General features: G+C 38.8%; 1 protein-coding gene across 1 annotated transcript in view; it reads left to right on the forward strand.

The window, feature by feature from the left end:
• The window catches only part of ush2a (Usher syndrome 2A (autosomal recessive, mild)), a 237,806-nt gene that overhangs the window by 189,442 nt on the left and 25,201 nt on the right, over positions 1-23,163 (forward strand). Inside the window, exons 64-72 of the mRNA XM_085369549.1 lie at positions 76-273; positions 426-580; positions 5,938-6,136; positions 13,492-13,599; positions 14,593-14,776; positions 18,331-18,488; positions 20,165-20,323; positions 20,463-20,625; positions 21,812-22,029. Of these exons, the coding sequence (XP_085225675.1) occupies positions 76-273; positions 426-580; positions 5,938-6,136; positions 13,492-13,599; positions 14,593-14,776; positions 18,331-18,488; positions 20,165-20,323; positions 20,463-20,625; positions 21,812-22,029 (1,542 nt within the window). The remainder of the gene's footprint in view (positions 1-75; positions 274-425; positions 581-5,937; positions 6,137-13,491; positions 13,600-14,592; positions 14,777-18,330; positions 18,489-20,164; positions 20,324-20,462; positions 20,626-21,811; positions 22,030-23,163) is intronic.

The following is a 23,163-nucleotide window of genomic DNA, read 5'->3' on the forward strand; positions in this document are numbered from 1 at the left end:
TTTTAATAATGCATTTTTGTCTTTCCCTTGCCCCCTTACTGTCCTCCCGTTTTTTTGACACTTACTGGGAAATAGACAATGACCTGGAGCCTTTTACCACCTATGAGTACAGAGTGAGAGGCTGGAACAGCTTTGGTCGAGGCTCCAGCAATGTTACAACAGTGACGACTACTGAGGACAAACCATGGGGAGTGGCAACACCCCGCTGGAGCCGCCTAGGTGAAAGAGATGATATTATCCAGTTGCAATGGCAAGCACCTGCCCGGAGTAATGGTTTGTATATGTGCATGGATATTACTACTTTAGGTTAGATCCAGTGATTAAAAGTCTTTCTCTGTGTTTGGAGTTCAGCTTGAGTAATTAAATTAATGCAGAGGCAGAAAAATCTAACAGTGGTTACCCAATTATCTTTAAAACTTCACCAGGGGAGATTACCCACTATGCTATACTGCGTGATGGACAAGAGCGTTACCGTGGGGATGAAAACAGCTTTACTGACGTTGGTGGGATCAGGCCTTTCCAGGAATACAGTTACCAGCTGAGGGTCTGTAACCGGGCTGGTTGCACTGATAGTACACAGGTAAGAATTTGTGTGGTTTGATGTCTTGTGATGGTTTAGAGTCGCTACATTTCAACATCACATGTTTCATCATAGCAAAATAAATATAATTTTGAGCCAAAAAAAGGAATGTGCCTTTGATTTAACAGGAAATACTCTCTATTCTGTTGTCTGTTCCAACTCAGTGCTATTTTTCTCTTCTACCAACTTTTCATGTAAAATTTTCTTACTTTCACACAGCAGCACACATACACACACTTTCTAAAACCATACTCTATTGTAGCACCCCATTTCAAAATGACATTATTCCACTGTATGATTATCTAATGGCTACTCTAAAAATGGCCTTAGCTTCACTGAACTAAGTACCACTTTACACTGTAGTTAAGTTCACTTCTTTAATTTTGCTTGAACACTTAAAGGTTTGTAAAAAATGATGAAAGTTAATTTTAGAGAGAGCATTACTTCTTCTTGAGAGAAAGTAGAAATGTAAATGAATGTTGTCAATGTCTGATCACGAACATACATTGCACTTGCAATTGATGGAATAAAATTACCTTAGTGTCAGGCAGGTTTATTCTTGTCCTTGTCACCTGTCTGAATACAAATATGCATTTTTGTATTTTCTCTTAAGAAAATTGTGTATTTACATTTAAACCCTTAACTTCACTTAGGGTTAATTTTTAAAAACTAGCTAAAAGCAATGGCCTGCAGTTGACTACTCTTCTGACTTGATGTTTGACCAGTGAATATCTTTTTACCGTCTCATTAAACCCACGTCAGATGCTGATTTGCAATCATTGTTTACATCATGAAGGTGGTGCAGTCCACAGTTGTTCTGCCAAGCGATATTTTACTAGCCCTGTCTGACCTTTGTTGTTATGAAATTATATTGTATGATGTTTCTACACTGCTTGAACTCTGTTCTGTTCTGCTGCAGGAACAAGCTGTTATTTAGCCATGTTTCCGCTCTCCCCCTGAATGCAAGGCTCTGGATTTGCTGAGCCTACCTGATGGTTCTGATAGTACCCATAATACCTTCACACAACTCCCCCTCCCTGCTATCTCGCTGGCTGTGAGCTGATATCACCACAACAATTAATTTCTCTGGCTTAGTGACGATGAAAGCTCATATTAAAAAATGTCTTTCTGGGTTTTTTAAAGTTAATTTAGCATCTCATTATTGTGACAAGCACATCCTTACATAAAGAGAAATCCTATGGCTGTGCTGCTGCAGGCGTGGATTGAGCGGAGCGGCTAAGATCAAGGAAAAATTGGCTAAATTGTTTGTGAGGGATTGATGGCATATCAATCCCTATTTGTGATATACTGATTTATTTAAGTACATCATAAATTAATTTCTTTGAAAAATAAGACTGGAAAAGGACAAGAGGAATGGTAAATGGTAACAGAGAGATACATGGGATACATAACGTATGGTTATATATGGCAATTATGTTACTGTTGCAAGCATTTCCTGCTGTCTGTAAACAGACTAAAACACATTGTAGTTTGTTAATACTAATGCAACACCATTCACCTCCTACTAAGGACTGATGTTTTTTAATTCACTGGTTCATTTGTTGGCTCTTGTATCCTTACAGAACTTAACAAATAATAGTTGGCATATTGATGATTAATCTGCTAACTGTAAATAGCCAGTAAAGATTTATGGTAATTAAAATTTTTAAAGCCAGAGCAGTTCCTGTCAAACCCTATCAAACAGTGGCTACACAACACAAGACTGCAGACTTTGACTGTGAACCATTAGATTTGTCCTTTTTGTCCTACTGACAAAAATAAACATATTACATAAATATACAATTTCAGTTTCTGCCTGGTGTCTCGTTTGCACTTTTGCAAGCATGCTTTCAGTTCTCTTTGTCTTTCTGTTTGTCAGCACGATTAAACTTGGTGGCAAGGTTGAGCTGAGACAGAAGAAGTCCAGATCTTAAAGAGAAAGACTTTTTAATTGTAGGTTTAGTTCTGGGCCATGAAATAGGACATTGGCCTTGGAGGATGATGATAATGCTAAACTGCCACCATGCATCTTACAGTGATGTGATTTAGTTTTTTCTTCTTTTCTATATTTATCTTACTTACATGGGTGGAGAAGGTTAGGATAGCTAGGATAAATAAAATAATCATTTAAAAAAGTGCATTTTGTATTTACTAGGGTTATCTTTTTCTAATAAAAATTTTTAAAAAATAAAATAAAATTAGGAATGCTGAAACACTATTTATAGTACTTTTCCTGTCTGTGAGTTATGTAGGCTTAAATCACAAATAATAAATTATTGTTTTAAAACAAAATTTTTATACCAGTAAAATCTAAATGTCTGCATGATATTGGATTGTTCTCCTGTAAAAGTATAAAAAAGTAAACCACAAAAATTAAACAAAATAAGTAACTTTAGCGTCACACTGAAGATGTGAGATGTTTTACATGTAGTTAAATGTAGAAAACCTTTACAGATTAATCACTTTTGCTTTCATGCTTCCTTTCCGTAACCACTAAGATAATTAATTCTCACAGTTTACACCTAAGAGCTCAAATTCTTACTGGGGACTGTAGTGCAAATCTGTAGACAGTATCAGTGATGTATAAAATGTACCTTATGTTAGCACTGCTTTAGCTTCGGAGCCAGTTTAAATCTTAACAAGCAAAAGGTCGCTGGTTTGGTTTCAGTTGAAAACACTTGAAACTCTGCCAGTTCAAAAACCTTCATAGCGACCTGCTGTAGCGACCCCTAATAAGAAGTTTTATAAATTCCTTTTATAAAACTTTTTAAACTCATTGGATCATCCTGCATGAAAGCTACTAAGAACCCTTTATACATACAAGTACCATCAGACTACAAGCCCAGTCTTCCATGCTCTCTTTGTCTAACTCTCTTCCTCACACACACACATACATATGTTCACACAAACAAGCGCGCACACACTCGCGGCAGAGGGTAGGAAGGGAGTGAGTTGGATTAGTTTGTACACCAGTGAAAATTGGCCAAACAGTCCCAATTATGGGATAACTTGAGCTAACCTAATATACCACTGCAATTACCTGGCATCAGCCTCCTCACATACACACAAACACACACAGGCACAGACAAAGAAACACAGGCACTCAGGAACGCACACCTGCTGTGACAACAGAAGGTCCTGATCTAATATGGTTGGTCACTTAGAAAGGGAGGAAGAGCGATTGGTCCCTCTCTGTCTTCAAATCCTTTTGTCCTGTTCTTGCTGCTATTTGTCTCCTGTCATTTCCTTGATCTTAACATTGTAGTCCTCAGTTTCTCCCAGCTGTTGTCTCTGCTTTCTTATCCTTACTCTTTCTCACCATCTCATTTTCCTGAGGCTCACAAGTTTCTACTTTTTAATATGAAAAAAGATGGGATGAATGACAAATATTCTTTTCATTTAGCCAAGTAGGTTTATTGCATAATCTGTAATCTCTGCTTCTTTGTATACCCTACACTGTTGATCAGTCATGTTGGGACATATTTTGACTGTATGTGAAGAATTAAACCATTAGTTATTAGCTGATAATTTAGCTTCTTGTTGGCTTTTTGATGTAATTTTATGTATTTGAATTTGTAAAGAGTGACACAAAAACTAACTTCTGAAACCAGATATCATTTATCCACTATCTGGATATTCGTTTCAAATGGGAACGCCCCCTAATGCTAAGTCAAAAGACAAGCCAGTTGTTTGATCTATCACTCCTTTCAGTGAACTATAAAAAATACAAATCAGTGATTATAAGCCAGATGTAATTAATAAGAAAAACTAGCATCACGGGTCACTTAGCTGCTTCCTGAAGGGATCCCACATTATCCATCTGTCTCATCAAGTCTGAGTGCTAATTTTTGTTTGCCAGTAAAGATATGTGACATTCACGGATTAAGTTTTCATTTTTTTTACATTCAAGGAAAATATTGGCAAACACTTGACTGAAGCACACTCTGACTGATACTACACCTCCCCTGCATCCTCCTTCTTCTCTGCTTACTTTGCTGTTTTGTTCTGCCTCTGTCTGTTTACATGTGTACACCTGCATGCACCTGTGTGTGTTTATCTGTGTGCACGCACTTGTGTGTCTCTTTAGTTGTAGTTGCTGTGCTCTAATTGCATAGCACTGTGTGGGACAGGTGGTGGAAGTGCTAGTGACAGTCTATTAAGGCAGGATATCCCTGTTGCCATTAGCAGCAGATTGCCCTGTGATTCTGTGGTCTCCGCATTCACTCAGCGTTCACATGAGCTCACAGATACTACACTACGAATGTACAATACAATGGTCACTCTTATTACTGTACTAAGAAGCAGTAATTTTTTAACTTGGCCTATTAACAGATTGTTTAGTGATTTGTTTTAGTATGGTAGCAGTGATCAGTAGTAAGACATTTTGCACATCCTTTATAATTATTGCATTTCCTACACATTGCATTGCTTGAACAGCTTCCAGTCGGATCCTCTGTCCTACTGGAACGCTAAAGGAAATGATTGGGGGAGTAAAGGCTCAGGATGGAAGCAATACTCTGGTGCTGCTGTAGTTCACTTAGTCAAGCAGGCAGCCCATATGCTGAAAGGCTGCAGGAGTCTGGGTTTGATTCTGCCCTGGGTCTGCCCCTCGTTTCCTCCCTACTTTTGTGTTTGCTCTCTGCTGTCTGTCCTCTCGAATAAAATCCAAGATCCAAAAAGAATTTGAGTTATATTCTAAAGGGAGATTTCTCTGGAAACAAGTTCATGTTCAAGTACAGTAGTAACATTTTATTTTTTAAGTCTTTCTGTCAAAATTATTCAGTTTCACTATATAAATTATATTATTTTATTGTACATGAGTTCATACCAGTAACAGTTCGCAGGAATCACTGCTCTTCCTACAGTATTGTTCAGATTTGAATGAAACCTAGTTGGGTCTTCAGTCAAACTGTGCTCAAGGTCAAGTTCACATTTGTCACTGGGGTCAGTAACCTGTAAATTGTGATGGATCTTGAACTGGATGACCTACTATGTCATTGATATTCTGGTTATTTTCTATAATGCAAGTTATGAATAATTTCTTTTTTGCAGTTTCATTTACAACACAGTAATTTGTGTCTGTCTATAAACATGCTAGTTTTCTTCATTTTTTCTTTATTTTTTTATTAAGTTGCTTGCTTAATGCATTTGTATATTAAAGATCTTCCTCTGTTATTAAAAGACTAGGAATCTTAGAAACAGGACCCTTTTTTGGTTGAAGTTGAAGTAAAATATTTCAAAATTGTTTTATATTTCAGCAACTTTTTCAGTTTTTCTTTCTTTGTGTTTTCTCTGGCTGTTTTTGTTTGTATGTTTCTGAACCTGTGTTTATGTGACGTGCATGTGTGTGTTTTTAGGTGGTGGCAGTAACAGTCCAGGGCGTCCCAGAGGACGTGCAACCTCCCGTGGTAACAGCTGTAAGCCCCTCCTCCCTCCACGTGAACTGGTCTGAACCTACTTTTCAAAATGGAAAAATACAGCGGTACCACCTGAACCAGACTGGTGTTGGAACTATATTCACGCACATCGATGGACCCAGAAATTTCACAGTGACTGGTAGGACATGGCGTATCCTTCTCCTCACTTTTCCTTACTTGTTCATACTCTCTTCCTGTTTTTTTTTCTTGTTACAGTCTTAATTGTACTTTCCTTTTTCTTCAGCTTTGTCCTCCATTGTCACGCTTCTTGTCCCTTCTTCTCTGTCGTGTGTTATTTTGCGTACCGGTTTGTAGAAGCTGTGTAATGACTGAATTTACACCTGATTGCTGCCACATGCTCTCTGTCCTAATGGCCTACACAAACAGAAACATACTGGCATGTATGCACATAAAAGAAAGAAAAATACACGATACATAGAAGCACAATCAAACACAACATGGTTAGAAAGATCACAACACAAGCTGAGGGTCACGTAATTTCACAGTTGAGAGAACAAGTGAATCCACAAACAATCAGATAAATCTACCAAAAGATTGACTCAATGGAAAAAGTCTCAAAAGGGAAAAACAGACATGTTGACTTACCTTCATACTACAGATTTGCACATGAATATGATGGTGTCAGGGCTGGGCGATGTGTGAGTCTTGTTTTATCTACTCCAAGGGGGAGCAGTGTTGTTGGCCTCCTGCCATGAGTTACAACACACATATACACACACACGCAAAATCAAACATCTGTATAAAACACTGTAAAGAAAACATTTACTGTCTCTTATAAAACAGATTATATTAGTGACAAAGGAAAATACAAATCGAATATCATCACTGTGGGTGTAGTAAAGTGTATTTTGGGACTGAAATAGCACTATCTGAAAAATGTTGAGTCTTTCAAAGCTGATTGCATTACCCCCTTTTAAATTTTTATGTATAGGAGTCAAGTGATGACATCTTTTGAAGCTGAATTTCTGTGGCATTTTCTCTTCACAGTTCTCTACTGTGCTCTGTGTTGGATTCAGACCAAGCATCAGCTTTGCCAGTAGCCAATAGACTATTCCCATGGTGCCTGTGGTTGGCTTGTATGGTCAGGAGTTGTGTGCATGTGTGTTTGTATGTGTAGGCACGAAGCAAAGCAAACAATGCCAAATAGAGATGGTAATGTGCTGTAATACTGTACCAGCCCCGTGTGCCAGTGTAAGCAACCAGCGTGTGTGTGTGTGAAATTCCCCTGTCCCCCAGTGAGACACTGGAAAACTTTCAGCCAAAATCACTACTGGGGCAGTCTTTTTCTCTCCTCCTTTATTCCTCTCTCTTTTTATCTCTGAACTTTGCAGCTCTCCTTTTGGAGCACATCCATTTTTTAGGAAGTCAGTGCAATTTACTGGAGTGTTTTTTTGTTTTGTTTTTTACAGCAGTTAGAAGATAAGATTAAAGATCTAAGAACTTTATTATTTGCAAAATAATCCTTATACACGACCACGAGTAGCTCAATAAATAGAAAATAGAGAATTACATGTAACTCAGTGGCTAGTACTTAGTGTGACCCTCATTTTCCCATCAAAAAACTGCCAGACTTCTTGAATAGATTTTACAAGAACCATTCCTCAGAGATTTTGGTGATTTAAGCTTTGTGACATGGCGCATGCTGAACAGCGTATACTGTGGTCCAAAAGGATGGATGTGGATGGAAATAGTTAACAGCAGTTCTCAGGTATGCTATGTCGCTTAAACTGTGCTCAGTTGGTATTAAGGGGCCCAAAATATCCTCCACAGTATTACACCATCAGCAGCAGCCTGAACACTTGATACAAGGCAGGCTTGATTTATGCTTTCATGTTTTCACCAGACCCCCACCAGACAACATCATCCTCTGTTGTCCAATTTTGAGTCCGTGTGAATTATAGTTTCCTGTCCTTAGCTGACAAGAGTGCCACCCGATGTGATCTTCTGCTGCTGTAGCCCACCTGCTTCAAGATTCAACATGTTGTGTGTTCAAAGATGCTCTTCTGCATACTTTGGCTGTGATGAGTGGTTGAGTTAGTGTTACCTTCCTGTTTGCTCTGTCTGACTATTCTCCTCCGACCTCTGGCATCAACACGACATTTTCACCCAGAGGACTGCCGCTGACTGGATATTTTCTCTTTTCGGATCATTCTCTGTAAAACCCTAGAGATGGTTGTGTGGGAAAATCCTAGAAATACTCAGATGAGCTAAAGTTATAACAGTAATTATTGCACATGAAAAAATAAAGTGGCCTGTTATAACGAGAAGGGGATATAACAGGGATAGTGAGATAAATGATATCCAGTGTTACAGATATCACTGACTCTTACAGAAGGAGGAGGAGCTGAACAAAGTGCTGGTCGCTGGTAGAAACAAACTCCTCCTTTCATATTACTCCACAGTGTGGTGTGCAGGGAATGAGATGTATTGTCTGTAATACTGAATAGTTTCCTCAGCATTGTCTCTCTGACATCTCCACCAAAAAATCTGAACAGAATCTAAACATTTTTCAGGCTACAAATAGCTTTAAAATAGTTTTCATGTATTTGTTCATATTTCAGGTTAACTTGTATATTTCATTTGGTATTATTATTATTATTATTATCTTTTTTATTATTATTATTCTTGTGTAAAGCTTTGAGTTTTGTTTTATTTTGTCCTTATTATCCTGTATGGACTAATCTTCAGCCAGTCATAAACAGACAGGCTTAAAATGTTTTACTTTGTAACTAAGCAAAAACTAATATAGAAAAAGCGAAACGGTGAGTTCAAGGAAGACTGAGGCAAAGATGTTCAACAGAAAAAAAAATTAACAGAAGACTGAAGAGAGAAAGGATCCGAGGAGTGACATGTTTTAAAAGGGAGTGAAGGAGAAACAGAGGAAGGAGTGAAACAGATAAAAAGATGGATGGGCGAATCTAAGTGTTTTCAGTGAAATATGAACAGAAATAATTGCTGTGCTATTCCCTCATCCTTAATGTTTAATACGCTATTATTCATCTTCTCTGCATCTCACCACTGTCAGACAGACACTTCAGGATCTTTGTCACACACACGCTCACTGAAACCACAGAAACTGCTTTTTTTTTTAGCTACAACACTTACGATTTTAAATCTTTTTTTATGCAGGATTGTAACTGGATCTGATGAATTCCTCAGACCAAAAATGGCCTCTCTTATTATTTTGGTATGAGAGGTGTACATTTATCAATGAAAGCTCAAATGAAAACTTCCATGTGAGCTTTTTTTAAAAAACAGTCAAGTTCAAATTCATTCCAGCTGCTTGTACCTGTTGCTTTTGAATTAAGATACAAAAATTCTGAGATGTATTTGTTGCCCAAAGCGTCACCCTTTTGGCTTAAAATACACATATATATATACATACATATATATCAGACATTTTAGGAATTTTTTGTTTGCTTGCAGAAAAATCTTCACCGTGATAAAGTGGAGCACTGAATAACAGCACCGTGAGTCTAATAAACCACTATGATGACAGAAATTAAAATTATAGAAAAAAAGCGACTTCCCCCATTTCTTGTTTATCCTTTTTTGCCACAGGAAAAGCAACAAACAGACTTGCATTAATGGCATCCAGAGCTGTTTTAAAAAGTGACACTTTATAGAGAGAATTAAGTACAACTGTACAAAGACACCCCATGTGAATCAATATTAAGTATTGCTATCATTAGCTCACAATGAATTATTGCCTGCAATTATATAGATTATGGCATTAATCATGTGTTTAATTGGTCTTTTGTAGGCTCGTTATTAATTCAGAACTGCAGGGAATAGAGTATGTTCTTTTATTTATTAATGCATTTTCCTCACAGTCCACTCTGTGACTGGTACGCGCTATAGGTACAAGTACGTAGACACCGAAGTACCTTTGTTTAAATGCCGAATATGTCTCAGAAGTCTCATTGTTATAGTATGCAGAAAGTGTTCGATCAAGCCATTTAGCAGCAACACACTATAACCTTCTCAAGAAGTTAAGAATAATTATATGAGGGAAATTGTGGAAAGATTCTTTTAGATACTGTTGATTTATTCAGATGCTGAGTGGCTCGATGCTGCTTCTCTGTTTTTCTTTTGTTGGTGTTTACTTAATAAAAGAAAGGCACAGTTAAGTAAAGTCAGAGTACTAATCAAAAGATAATCAAGCAAAATGAATGTATGTTTCAACATTCACTCTAAGCTATGTTAATTAATGCCAATAAAACTCCATGATGGATTGTGTGTGTGTGTGTGTGTGTGTGTGTGTGTGTGTGTGTGTGTGTGTGTGTGTGTGTGTGTGTGTGTGTGTGTGTGTGTGTGTGTGTGTGTGTGTGTGTGTGTGTGTGTGTGACAGAGAGAGTGAGAACCTGATCTCACTGTTCCATCCCAGACGGTCTCTGCATTAGGGAGCCACAGACAGGAAGTCAAATTCTTAATTATTTAGGAGAGGTGTTATCAAAGCTCTCTTCTCTCCCTCCTCTCTTTTGCGCTCTCTTTTCTTTCATTCTCTGCATCAACTCTTTTTTCTTTCCCATGATAATTTGTTTTTCTTTCCAGTCTCAAGTTTTGTTGTACCACCACGCTCTCTCTCTTTTTCTCTCTTTAAATTCCTTCTCAGCCGTCCTTGCATTTCTTTCTTCTGCGATTTTCCTGTTTGGTTTTTCCACTTTCTCTGCATCTACTCTTTCACTTTTCAATCCCCACCACCCCCGCTCTCTCAGTCTCTCTCTTTCTCTCTGTATCAGGTGACAGGCATGGTATTGCGGCCTGCGCCCATCATCCTATCATATTCTCTAATGCAAACAGAGAATGGCAACCTGTCAATAAAATGCCGTTTTCAATCAGTTATTTTTACTGCAACACACACACCCAACAGCAGTCTCACATTTGTGTCACTTGTTTGCTCTCTTTCACACGTCCAGTCTCTCTCCTTGACATTTTGCTCGAACACCAACTCTCTATCTTACTTCCAGCGTCTCTTAGTCTGCGTTTCCCTCAAACACAAACACCCAGTGTGTCCAACTCTTACGACGACAGGAACAACTCTTTGTCAGTGAGCCGCTGGCTTCTCGCATCCAGACCCCCTCCACCTGTTTTTCACTTCCTAGTGATCACTGCTATAATGATTGAAGCTTCCTCTGTCTTTCCATAATCAAGCACTCGAGCGCATGCATGGCTACACACACATGCATACAAGTATGCGCACACACCAGTATGCGCAGACATGGCATCGTTTCTCCAGCAGATCAACACTGCCCTCTTCAGGACCAGAGTTATAGCTAATTTAAAACATAGCAAGAAACATCAAAGGGGTTCTTCTTTAGGTTTAAATGTATGTGCACATGCAAATCTATGAAATGACAAGTGCATCTGCACTTATTTTTGCCTTATATAGAAAATGGAAGAAGGAACAAGAGAGTCAAGTGATGCTAGACTTTGTAATTGTTTACGTTCAAGGGTGGAATTGATTCATTCGTTTTCACAAGCACGTTCTCCGATCACTCCACACTCCTTCATGGCACGATAATAGGCTGTAATTAATAGGCAAAACTTGAGAATTCTGATGAACTTGTGAGACATTTTGTTACCTCTGAAGCCAACACCACGCCAACAGAAAGTTCTCTCCTCATGGTCTGCCGTAAATTGTTACAATTTTTAGCTCATGTAGGCAGACCGCATCTGTTTGTGTGTGAAAAAATGTAGCAAAAGGTTACCGGTTTTTTTCAGCGTTGCGACAAATGACATCATTGGCACCGTAGATATCATTTACTATGGTAGAGTGCACACATGCAGATACACACGCTTAGTTGCACAGTTAAATAGTGTAACAGAACCTTACGCTTCGGCCCTGGTTCTTTCGTATGGCTGGCAGATTTCCTTTATTTAACCCAAACACAGGGCAACATTGCGAGAACATTGGCACACAGACACATTGATTAGAGCTTGGGTTAAGCGTGGCAGGCTGCGAAGCATGTTAAGCAGGGTAAGTAGTAGAAAGAGACGTGAGGAAGACGCGGTGAAGGCTTCCACTGTGTGTGTGTGTGTGTGTGTGTGTGTGTGTGTGTGTGTGTGTGTGTGTGTGTGTGTGTGTGTGTGTGTGTGTGTGTTGGTGCACATTTTCTTTTCTGTATGTAGTCAACACTGGGTGGGTATTGTATTGTAATGCATACAGCAGCTGGGATACACAGTAAGGTTTCTCTTTCTTTCTCTCACCCTCCAAATATACACAGTTGGAGACAGATTTTGATTATCAACAAAATCACAACAAAAAGATGTTTATTTAAACATTATTTCTACTAAATTACAGATTTAATCTTTGTGTAGTTTAATTGTAATATCTGCATCATTAGTTTATAGAGTTGTCTTTGAACTTTCGTATTAATCATACACATATCGCTCCTTTTACTACAAGAAATTTTAAATCTTTCCATGGAAAAAGTTATGATTCGGTTATTTCTAACTCTAAATGCATTTGTAATATTGTAATAAATGGGATTACTAAATAAATTGTATAGATGTTTATTACTATAAAAACACTTTTAATGACAAATGATATTAAATCAATTCTTCCTCACCTAAAATAACGTGCAAATAAAGAATTCAGCACACTACATTATGCAGTCATCCTTTTGAAATAAAGTCATTTTAGTTCTTTCATTTTCCTTTGGATTTGATTTGCAAGCTGTTGTATGCTGTCAGCTAAGTGAATGACCATAAAACATCCAGTCAATCCCCAATGTCAACACTTAGGATTTGCATTCATCCTCACACTCGCACCTTACATCAGCAATCAGGCAGGAAATATATCTGAAGGAAAAACAGGTTTCCAAAGAGTAGGAAAAAGAACTTTGTTTAGGTACGTGGAGGATTTTTACATTTGCTTCTACTTTTTAAATCCTATTATAAAAGCTGATTTCCTGTGGTTGCAGCTAAAGGACCACTCAGTTGCGATGTGATTTCTTTTAGACTGCATAGCAGGTGCCTATAAATAAATCATGTCTGGACACAGTAGCCTAAACGCATACAGAGGTATCATAATTATCATAGATCAAAAGCTGATGACATTACAGCGTTGGGCCGGTCCTATCCCGTGTCAGTTCCGCGGCTTCCCATCTTTACGTTGTTTCATTATTGAGTTATGGCATGCATAATTTAACACCGACAGATATGGATCCATCCATTGAGAGAGTGTGGAAAGAACAGAGGGAGAGAGAGGGAGAAAAAACAGTCAGGAAGAAAATGAGTGATATCATCTGAGCAAGCATTCCCTTTTTTCTTTCCCTGTTCCATTCTCCCTGTTTTCCAGTTTACTGTTTCCCTTCTTACCCACTTTATCCCTCTCAGTTTATATTTGTGGATTTCATTTTTTGTTGCAAATGTGCAGTTTATTAAAATGGGAAAATGTTTAAAAATGTGGACATGGGTTTACTAAGGCATTGATTTTAGCACATGCTCACACATATCTGTGTGTTACAGGTTTGCAGCCATACACAGAGTATAGTTTTGTGCTTGTGGCCTGTACGTCTGTGGGATGTGGAGCCAGCTTACCATCCACAGGATGCACCCTGCAAGCCAAGCCTGCTGGTATACGCACACGCGTGTGCACACACACACACACACACACACACACACAAATCCTCTAGTATTTCAAATGTATTTTTCAAATGTATGTCTAATTTACAACCCAATGGTTGGATATTTTTTGTTGTTTGACACAGAACAATATCACAGCTTGTTATAATTTTAATAAATACTGAAATGAAGTATGTCTGACTTTTAGTATTTTTGTTTTTACAGTGTACCTTGTCTCTTTTTGATTTCTTCTTTACATCTATGCTCTTTTTTCTGCTCTGATTTCTGCATCTAATTAGTTGTCCCCTGTGCTTCCTCACTGTGCAGTATTTCGTAAACCCTTTAGCTTTTGGCTTTTTCATTGTATCAAGTGTGGACACTTTATATCGTTGAAGTTTGTTGTTGTTGTTTATTTGATTTTTTTTTTTTTATTTGATTCTTGATTCTTCTTGAAATGCATTGCACATCTCTTCTCTTAGATTTCCTGCTATTTCTTTTCTATTTAAATAGGATTTTTTTCTCTTTTCTGCACTTTTTAAGCTATTGTTTGTTGTACATTTGTCCAGTCTCCTTATTTCTTTTATTTGGAGCTACTATTTCTTGTTTTTTGGGCTCACATTTCCTTGCACTTATGCTTGTGTCTCATTCTTACGTAGTCTTTCATCATCTTAAATATACCAATCTTGGTAGTTGGACTGAATATATGGACAAAATATTTAAGCTGATAAAAAACTAGATTTTGAACCATCAGTGTTGCTCATTTTAAGTCGTGAAATTATAATTTGATCATATATATTGTGCATAGCATTTCAGTGCTTTACTTGTTAAACAAACAGTGCCCTTAGTTAACGAACAATAAGCTTTAATAAACAGCCTGGTTTCTCTACACAAAGTGATGCTATTTACTTTTTTGGAACAGAAGTAGGACTGCTGACTAATTATAGATGCAAATTAATTATTTAAGGAGGCTCTCATTTGTTCTTCTTTTCTTTTTTTATACTCCAGGTGTGTGGTCGAAGCGCAGACACCTAGTAATAAACACATCTGCAGTGGAGCTGTACTGGGATGAGCCATCCCAACCTAATGGACACATCTCCCAGTACAGGCTGAACAGAGACAGTCAAACTATTTTTACCGGAGACCACCGTGACCGGAATTTTACGGACACTGGACTCTTGCCAAATCGCAGGTAAAGAGGATGAACTCGCGCTCATTTATACATGCAGGAATATAAAAACGTGTGTCCATGTAGACGTCACACATACAAAAACACTTGACATGCAGCTTCACAATTAATCATCACCGCGTTTGTGTCTTTATACGTGGATCACCCTAATTTAAAAGCATTCCTATCGCCCAATCCACGCCTCTCTCAGGACTGCACTCTGCACATGTCTGTTTGTGTCATTTAATGAGCAAATATTTGACATGCCAATGACTGATGCAAACATTGCCACGCACACAAATTAAAATCACGAATCAGATCTGGCTTTTGCTTGCAGACAGCAGTGAAGCGTTGATTTTGTTTATCTGTTTATTTTCATTTAACCTTTATTAATCCATGTCTTTTTTCCAGTGCGGATGTTCTGTTTTAAATATGGGAACGATACCTTCCACTCCCTATTATTTTGACTCTCCTGTTTCTCCTCGAGCTTCTCTCTCCCAAGACAATTTCTCCTTACCCCAAATAGAATTCCTGGGATAACACCCTGCAGTACTCCAATCTCCTCTATGTGTGAGTGAAAGAGAAAGAAGAGCGAAAGAAGATAGCACTGTATGTGTGTGTGACGTTTAATTTTCCTTAATTCCAGATAGTCTGCCAGGAGGCATACCTGCTCCGACCCTTCGCTTCTCATCGCTTGTCTCGCTTCTGATTCCTTTCTCTTCCTTCTCACCCTCCCTCCCCTCCTATCCTTTCCTTCTTACCTCATTCCCTTCCTCTTCCCCTTCTTTTCCCAATTTAGCCCTGCGCCAAGAATTACACAGGGAGCACCGGCCCCATTATCCAGACAGACTTGTGTGTGCATGTGCAAGTGCGCACGCTCACATGACTTTGTGTGTGTGCGTGTGTACGTGCGTGAGACTGCTCAAAGTGGCCATTGATTATTTATGACAATGTTGATTAGCTGTCACTTTGCTTCAGCAGCCCAGGAAGTGTCTAAGATGACGAGAGAATTAACCTATTCCCTCTGGCTGGCCCCGCAGGACACACTCACACACACACACACACACACACACACACACACACACACACACACACACACACACACACACACACAGAACCAGATTCACAGCCAAACAGATGCAAATGCCTCACTGACCGATTACCTTCTCCACACACACACAATTTTACTTTTGATATCCCAAGGCGCTGTTTACATTTAAGTAAATATCTTCCAGTGATGAAGTGTTTAACTTCATTCTCCCACTGAAACCTTATGCCATCATAAAATTCTCCCTCTCCATCACTCTCAGTCTCTTCTTCACTCTCTTCCTCTCAGGATTTCTGTCCCTCTGTCTTTCTATCTCTCCTTGACATAGTCGGTGTGTCTCAGTGAGCCACATTTATTTATGTTTTGTGTGTGTGTGTGTGCATCTGTGAGAGTAACATATGAGTAGTTTTAATACCTTTTCCTGAGTGCGTTCTAACCCAGTGCAGAGGCACTAATGGCCTCCTGTTTAAAATGCTCTGTACAGGAACAATAACCCAACACCCGCTGCCTATTAACACATGTGTGCTAGAGTTTATAGCAAATTAAAGGCTTTTAATGCTAAATGGTGGCCCACTTACACAGCTAATGTAGGCTTTAGCACCAACCAGCCACACGCTCTTAAAAGGGAAATCTATCTTATGATGTCATTGTCAAAAGAAGTAGAGAGTGGGTCGCGAGCGGCAGCGAGACAAATGAAATCGAGAGAGCAAAGGTGTATAACAAATGTGAAGAACAGCACAATGATAGTTATTACAGATAAATAGAACCTTTAAAGTGTTGAAAACTAAACTTTGCTAGCCTTTCTTCTTTATAGAGTTTGTTGTTTATGTAGTTTAATCAATATATTTATTACAACTTTTAACCTTCATGTTTGTATTTTTTTGTTTTTTATTGATATTTATAATTTATTTATTATTTTTTTATCTTCCATTTCTGAATTGGCTTCATAGTGTAGTAGTTTAGCCAGTCACCCAAAACATCCCCTTGCATATCAAATCGAAATCGAGGCATCGAATGTAAAAAGCTGTGGTGACCTCTCGCAAATAAGAAATCGGCTAAAATAAGCTACTTCCTTCAAATATCTCTACTGTAACCAAACAAATACTTGTGGACTTAATAAAAAATATTTGCACATTTGACTTACTAGATGAAGATGAAGAAAATAATGCATGTGATGACAAATTTCCTGTTGGTCTGAACATACAGAGCACAGATTTTCTTATGAAGTTCATAATCTAGTAAGATGAAATCAATAGGCTTAACTCAAAAAAATAGTTGAGATGATATTATCAGGATAATTAAGGGCTGGTCATATTGCATATACATTAGTAGAGGTTTTCCATTTGTGACTAGAAACATTGGGGAGAAGAGTACTGAAACAAACTGCGATTCACTGTGATTTTCAGGATTTGGTATCCAGCAGTCCTTCTGGCTTTTCAACTTTCTTCTTCCTTCAGCCCAAAAGTATATTTTAACTTGTCTTGTGCTCCATATGGGTGTGGTAGTTCTTGCTAGAAAGAGGTATGACTCTGAGAAGAGAGAAGGCGTGGTAAAAGAGAGACTTTGCACTACTTGTGCAAATTTTTTTCGATTTTTGATGTGTCCGAGAAGCACATTATCAGATATCAGTCATCTCATCAATTGGTCTCTGCTTTAAACCAAGGTGTGAAGGAGGCCTTTATTACATGTTATAAGGCTTATAAGTCCTCTTAGCAAGCAGTGTTTTAATAAAAGTCTTACATTCTTCTGCTAATGCCTCCAGTTCTACCACATAAAAATGCTTCTCCTTAGACTGCACTTGCATGCTGTTTCCTGAGAATAAAACCTACACTTACGTTTGTCATATTAAAAGTAACAAATTGCCCCTGTGGTGTTAGGAGATTAGCGATATGCTCGGTTCATGAGTTGTGTTTGTTCGTGGCTCTTTGTTAATTTGTGCTGCTCTTAGTAGATTGCACTGGTCATTATTGAAATGAACAGGTTGCATTTGCTTTAATGTTAACAGCTTTGTACTGTTAGTAGATCATCCACAGAATTTTCCACTTCAATTGTGGCTTCACACTGATTTACTATGAGCAGAGATTTTGTTGTACATCAGTGAGACCATTGCGTTTGCACAGCTGGGCTGATTTTCATTATAAAAATGCAGGGCAGCTGAACTATCCAAAGTTTGTTCTGGCTGTAATTTTCTTCTACTGCACAACATGCACCGCATCGCTAAGTAGATGCAAATGAACAACCATGTAGTATGTTTTGTAGCATGTGAGTAAGACTTGAGTTGATTGGATGCTTATAAAGGACAAAAGATCACTGCCACAGATGGAAGAAAAGTACAAATAGAAATGTTGCAAAGTGGAAGTTGCTTAGTAGATAAATACACTTGAATACTTGATGTATGGGAATACATAAAGTAAACAAATTTCAGGTCATATACTGACAAATGCTAAGAAATGTTATGGTATATCAGCCTTACACTGTAATGTCTGTGTTGCTTTCTCCACACCCTTCTTTGCCCCACTTATCTATTTAGGTACTTGTATGAGCTGGAGGCTAGTACGGGGGGTGGGACTGGTGTGAGTGACAAATATGTTATACAAACACCAGTCTCATGCCCCTCTGGGATCCCACCTCCGCACAATGTGACAGTGTCAGGCCCCTACTCCATATCTCTTGCCTGGTCCCCTCCTGGTAAGTAGCAATCTGAATGAAAGGACACATGGATGGATGAAAGGCTGGATGGCCCTAAGTGATTTTCTGTAGAGTGTATTAAGTTATTTCACTCAGAATGGTGTCAAAGATTAGACATTTATTTTAAGTTCTAGTTGTTCTCTATCATTTGTATATTTAAATTTGCTCCTTGGAAATACTATTTATATTTTTTAGACATTCCAACTCAGAAACCATGCTTAGCTTGTTACAACTCGTGATTCTTTAGTGCAGTGAATTTAAGTGCTAGCTTTCTTTACAAGGGACATTAAAGGTATTGTTTCATGAAATCAGAAAAAGGGTGGCTCACACCCACAAAAAAGCTCTGAGTACTCACCTTCTGGCCTCTCAAGACCTGGGCACATACACAGGCATACATGAGCATACACATAGGGCTGAGTTTCATGCTTATGGGGCAGTGATTGTCTGCCCTAACCCATCTATCATTGACTATTACTCTCTCATTAGGCTGATTTCCTATCTCAGAAACCGCTTAAAGGGCCAACTAGCAAAGACACTTCACTTAGTAGTGTGTGTGGGTTTGTGTGTCTTTTGTTTTTGTATATTTTTGTCTGTGTTTATTTATGCAACTTTATACGTATTTCATTGTGTATGTGCATGCGTGAATGTGTGTGCGTGTGTGTGTTTGTGTGCACCATTGCAAGATATTTCCATAGGCAGGCCTATTCTATCGTCATTATGGGTTGATTTTAAAGGTGAGGAAATATCGGCTGGGTTCTCACGCTTGGTTAACTCCCTGAGCCCAGAGTCTGGAGTGTTTTCGTCTTGTGTGTGCATGGGTGTGTGTGCATACCTGAGTCTCTTGACAGTGTGTGTGTGTATGTGTCTGTGTACATGCACCTGTGTTCATGTCTTCAAATGCATACACTGACTGCCAAAGCACTGACTTATGGCTATTAAAAAGGCATTTACTCGAGGATCAATTTCTCCATCGCGGTGTTGGTGCCTGTATGTGCGTGCATGTGTGTGTGAGAAAATGTATTGAATGCAGGCTTTTAGCTGTATGGAAGAGAACATGCATGAATTGTATGTGTGTGTGTACACCGTGTGTGTTAAATACAAGATGATAATGCAAGTGATAGGTTTTGAATTAAACCTTTACGGCATTATCACGCCATTATCGCTCACACATAAACACCTCCACGCACATGTGTGTATTATGTGAAGGTGTCTTACCTCAAAGTGTGTCCATTTAAAAACCTGAATGTGCTGAAGTCAGAGATGTGTGTGCAAAGGTTTGTGTGTGCATATGTGAGTTGGGGGGTGAATAATTGAAGTCTTTCATTTGTCTGGTAATCAGTTCGTTCTCGAGATATCCAGAGTTCATGAATGTTGAATAACCCATCACAATACAGTTGGCCTGAATTATGGAAAAACCTCCTGTGAGAATATTAACAAAGTCCAGGGGCATGTGTGTATGGGCGTGTGAGTGTTATCTGTATGTATACATTTGTGTGTTTTTGTCTGGTTCTAAGGCCCACAGTGCTGGGATTGTAAAGCCAAAACTTCAGAAAAAATTGGGGAAAAAACAGCGAAAAAAGTTCTCAGAATATTTTTTTCTTCTTTTTTTCTTATAAATCTATCCCAGTAAATGACATAACCACCTAAAGGTTATCATATTGTTTCTCTTTGCACAGGTCAACTAAATAACAGCCAGTCTGTGAACTACAACATCCTGTTAAATCCAGGGAGTGAAGATGCAATAATACAGCATGCTGGACAAGACCTGCACCTCACTGTGACAGATCTAAAGCCTTTCACTATTTACTACATAAGAGTGCAAGCCTGTCAGATAGGTATATATTTTTTAAGTGCATGAAGTACCGATCAGGTAGATTGATAAAAACTTTATGGCCATTTTACTTAGTTAAGGTGTTTGCTGTTGTGTCTCTAACCATGTACCAGAATTATTTCTGATTGTTTTGTTTCATATAGAGGGCTGTGGAGTAGGAGATGGTGTCTTTGTGCGGACTTTAGAGGCCACCCCAGAAAATCTGCTGCCCCCCAAAGTAAAGGCAAGTGAAGCCAATGTTCTGGAGATTCACTGGTCAGCCCCCAAGAAACCAAATGGACTCATCACCTCCTACCATATATACAGGTAACAGATGAACAAATATAGTACACTGAGACATATGGCCTGGCTTTGCCTTCTTATAAATACCTGTTCTTTTCTCCTTCGGTATTAGGATGTAGTTGTGCTATGAGACTGTGCTTTGTCCAAAGGTAGTCTTGTAGGTTGAAAAAGTGTACAGTGCATTTTTGAGGCATGTCATTGTTCTATATATCGACTCTTCGCCAGTATCATCAGTACTTACACCTAAAGTGACTTTATCAAGTTATAGTGTTATAGTGGTATTCGAGTTTTTTAAACCCTTCTGAATTTTCTATATGTTCCCATAAATGTATCACATAAAATAGAATCAGATTTCAAGTCCTGCTGGTGGATCTATGATTAAAACACAAGAACATGCAGAAGCCACATGCAAGGCTTTTTTTTCACATTCTCATACCTACACTGTGTTCATGTGCTCAGAGTACCAATTCAAACTGTTGAACCAGAAGTAGCACACATGTATCACATACGATTATTACATATAAGATACATAACAATATACATATTTGCCTTTCTATGCAGTAATGGATAAAAGTTTTAGTGATTATACTTTCAGATAAATGTCTACTTAAAACTCTATTTATTGTAACCGTGTGTGTGTGTGTGTGTAGGTGTGTGTGAATGTGCATCATTAATACATGCTGAAGGTCGTGGTCTGCTTGTTGACCAAAGAGTTTGTGATCTGTATGCAGGGTCAGACCAGACTAAGCCCTTTAAGTCCTCAGGAAACACACATTAGCATAGCAGTACACACACACACTCAGTGACACATCTGGCATGATCAGACTCAGGCAGACAGGGACTTGGATAAAACAGGAAAATCTCTCTCTTTCCGTCTCTCATGCACACACCTGAAACCCTACGTAATCAGACAAATGGGCTTACCAAAGACATCAGGGTGCTTGCATCAGCTCATGGCTTATACAGAGTGTTTAAGATGTGATGATCCATTTTTTATCTGAATTCCACACAAACTTAGTGTCTTTATCTTTAGAAAACTGACGTAAATATGTGCAAAATTAAAATTGATTTGATATAGTTGATGTTTAATTAAAAAAAAAGAAACATCACCAAAAAATTGAATATTTACATTTTTAATGAGGTGTATATAGTATGAAAGTATTTAAAGGAAACTGATGAAAAGCTAATACAAGTGTTTATTTTCTCTTAGGCGTCCATTAGGAACAGAGGAGGAGCTGCTGGTTTTCATCTGGTCTAGTGGGCCTCTTGAATTTTTTGACGCGAGTCCTGCTCTTCAGCCCTTCAGCTACTATCAGTACAGAGTTCGTGCCCACAACTCTAGAGGCTCAATTCTGAGTCACTGGGCTTTGGGCCAGACATTAGAGGCAAAACCACAAGATATGGCCGTTCCCATTGTCACTCCTTCGGGTAGGTTCAACAAGTCACATGAAAACCAGTATTTATTAGAGATGACCTCATTACGATTTTCTTTTGCCAGTTTCAATTTACAATTATTTTGTGTTTTCTTTTTAATAAGTATAACTGAGATCATAGTATAGCATCAAGTAAATATCTGAGATATTGATCTGGTTGGTAGTAGTGGAGGGGTTTGTTTATCACTTTTAGCTGCTTTAGTGTTGATGAACTTAACAACAGGCAAATTAGAGGGGAAACAATGAGACAACCATCAAACAGGAATGATTTTACAAGTGGAGGTCACTGGCATTTTTCCCTTCTGATCTTTTCTGGGGGTTTTTTTCTAGTTTTGGATTTAGCTAAATTCATTGTCAGTACTGGTATCACAAGGTGAGACCCCTACAAAACCCTACAGCATCTTGCAGCCCACTGGTGTGAATGTCTCTGACAAAATAGTCAGACTTCATTTGGGTGGTCTGACATCCTCCAGTGGGCCCTTTGCTCTCTGCCAGCACCGTGGAGTCCAGTTGACATTTTCCATAGAATACAAGAATTGGCAGGTTCACCGCTGGTACCCTGGGCTTGTCAAGAATAACAGCAGGTTCACAGTGAGCACATATGACATATCTGAAAGGATCAGTAGAAGGCATGGAGAACAATATGCTGCCTGTATCATCGTTCATCATGGCCGTTTTGGTGCTGGGTCAGCGATGGTCTGTGGAAGCATATCCATGAAGGGACATACAAACCTAGGCAACAGCACCCTGACTATGATTAGGCTGAAATCCTCTGACCCACTGTCAGACCCTACGCTGGTGCAGTGGTGCCTGTGGTCCTCCTAGTTCATGATAATGCCCAGCCTCATGTGGTGAGAGTATGTAGACAGTTTTTGGAGGATGAAGGACTTGATACCTTTCACTAGGCCCACCCTCGCCTGACCTAAATCCAATACAGGGGTGGCCAACTCCAGGCCTCGAAAGCCGCTGTCCTGCAGGTTTCAGATATCACCCTGGGTCAACACACCTGAATCAAATGATTAGTTCATTACCAGGCCTCTGGAGAACTTCAAGACATGTTGAGGAGGTAATGTAACCATTATATCAGCTGTGATGGATCAAGGACACATGTAAAACCTGCAGGACACCA

Source organism: Diplotaxodon limnothrissa, linkage group LG1 (assembly GCF_057381915.1).
Source record: "Diplotaxodon limnothrissa isolate DT_005_m linkage group LG1, D_limnothrissa_male_GT1.1, whole genome shotgun sequence".
In the NCBI taxonomy this organism is placed as follows: Eukaryota; Metazoa; Chordata; class Actinopteri; order Cichliformes; family Cichlidae; genus Diplotaxodon; species Diplotaxodon limnothrissa.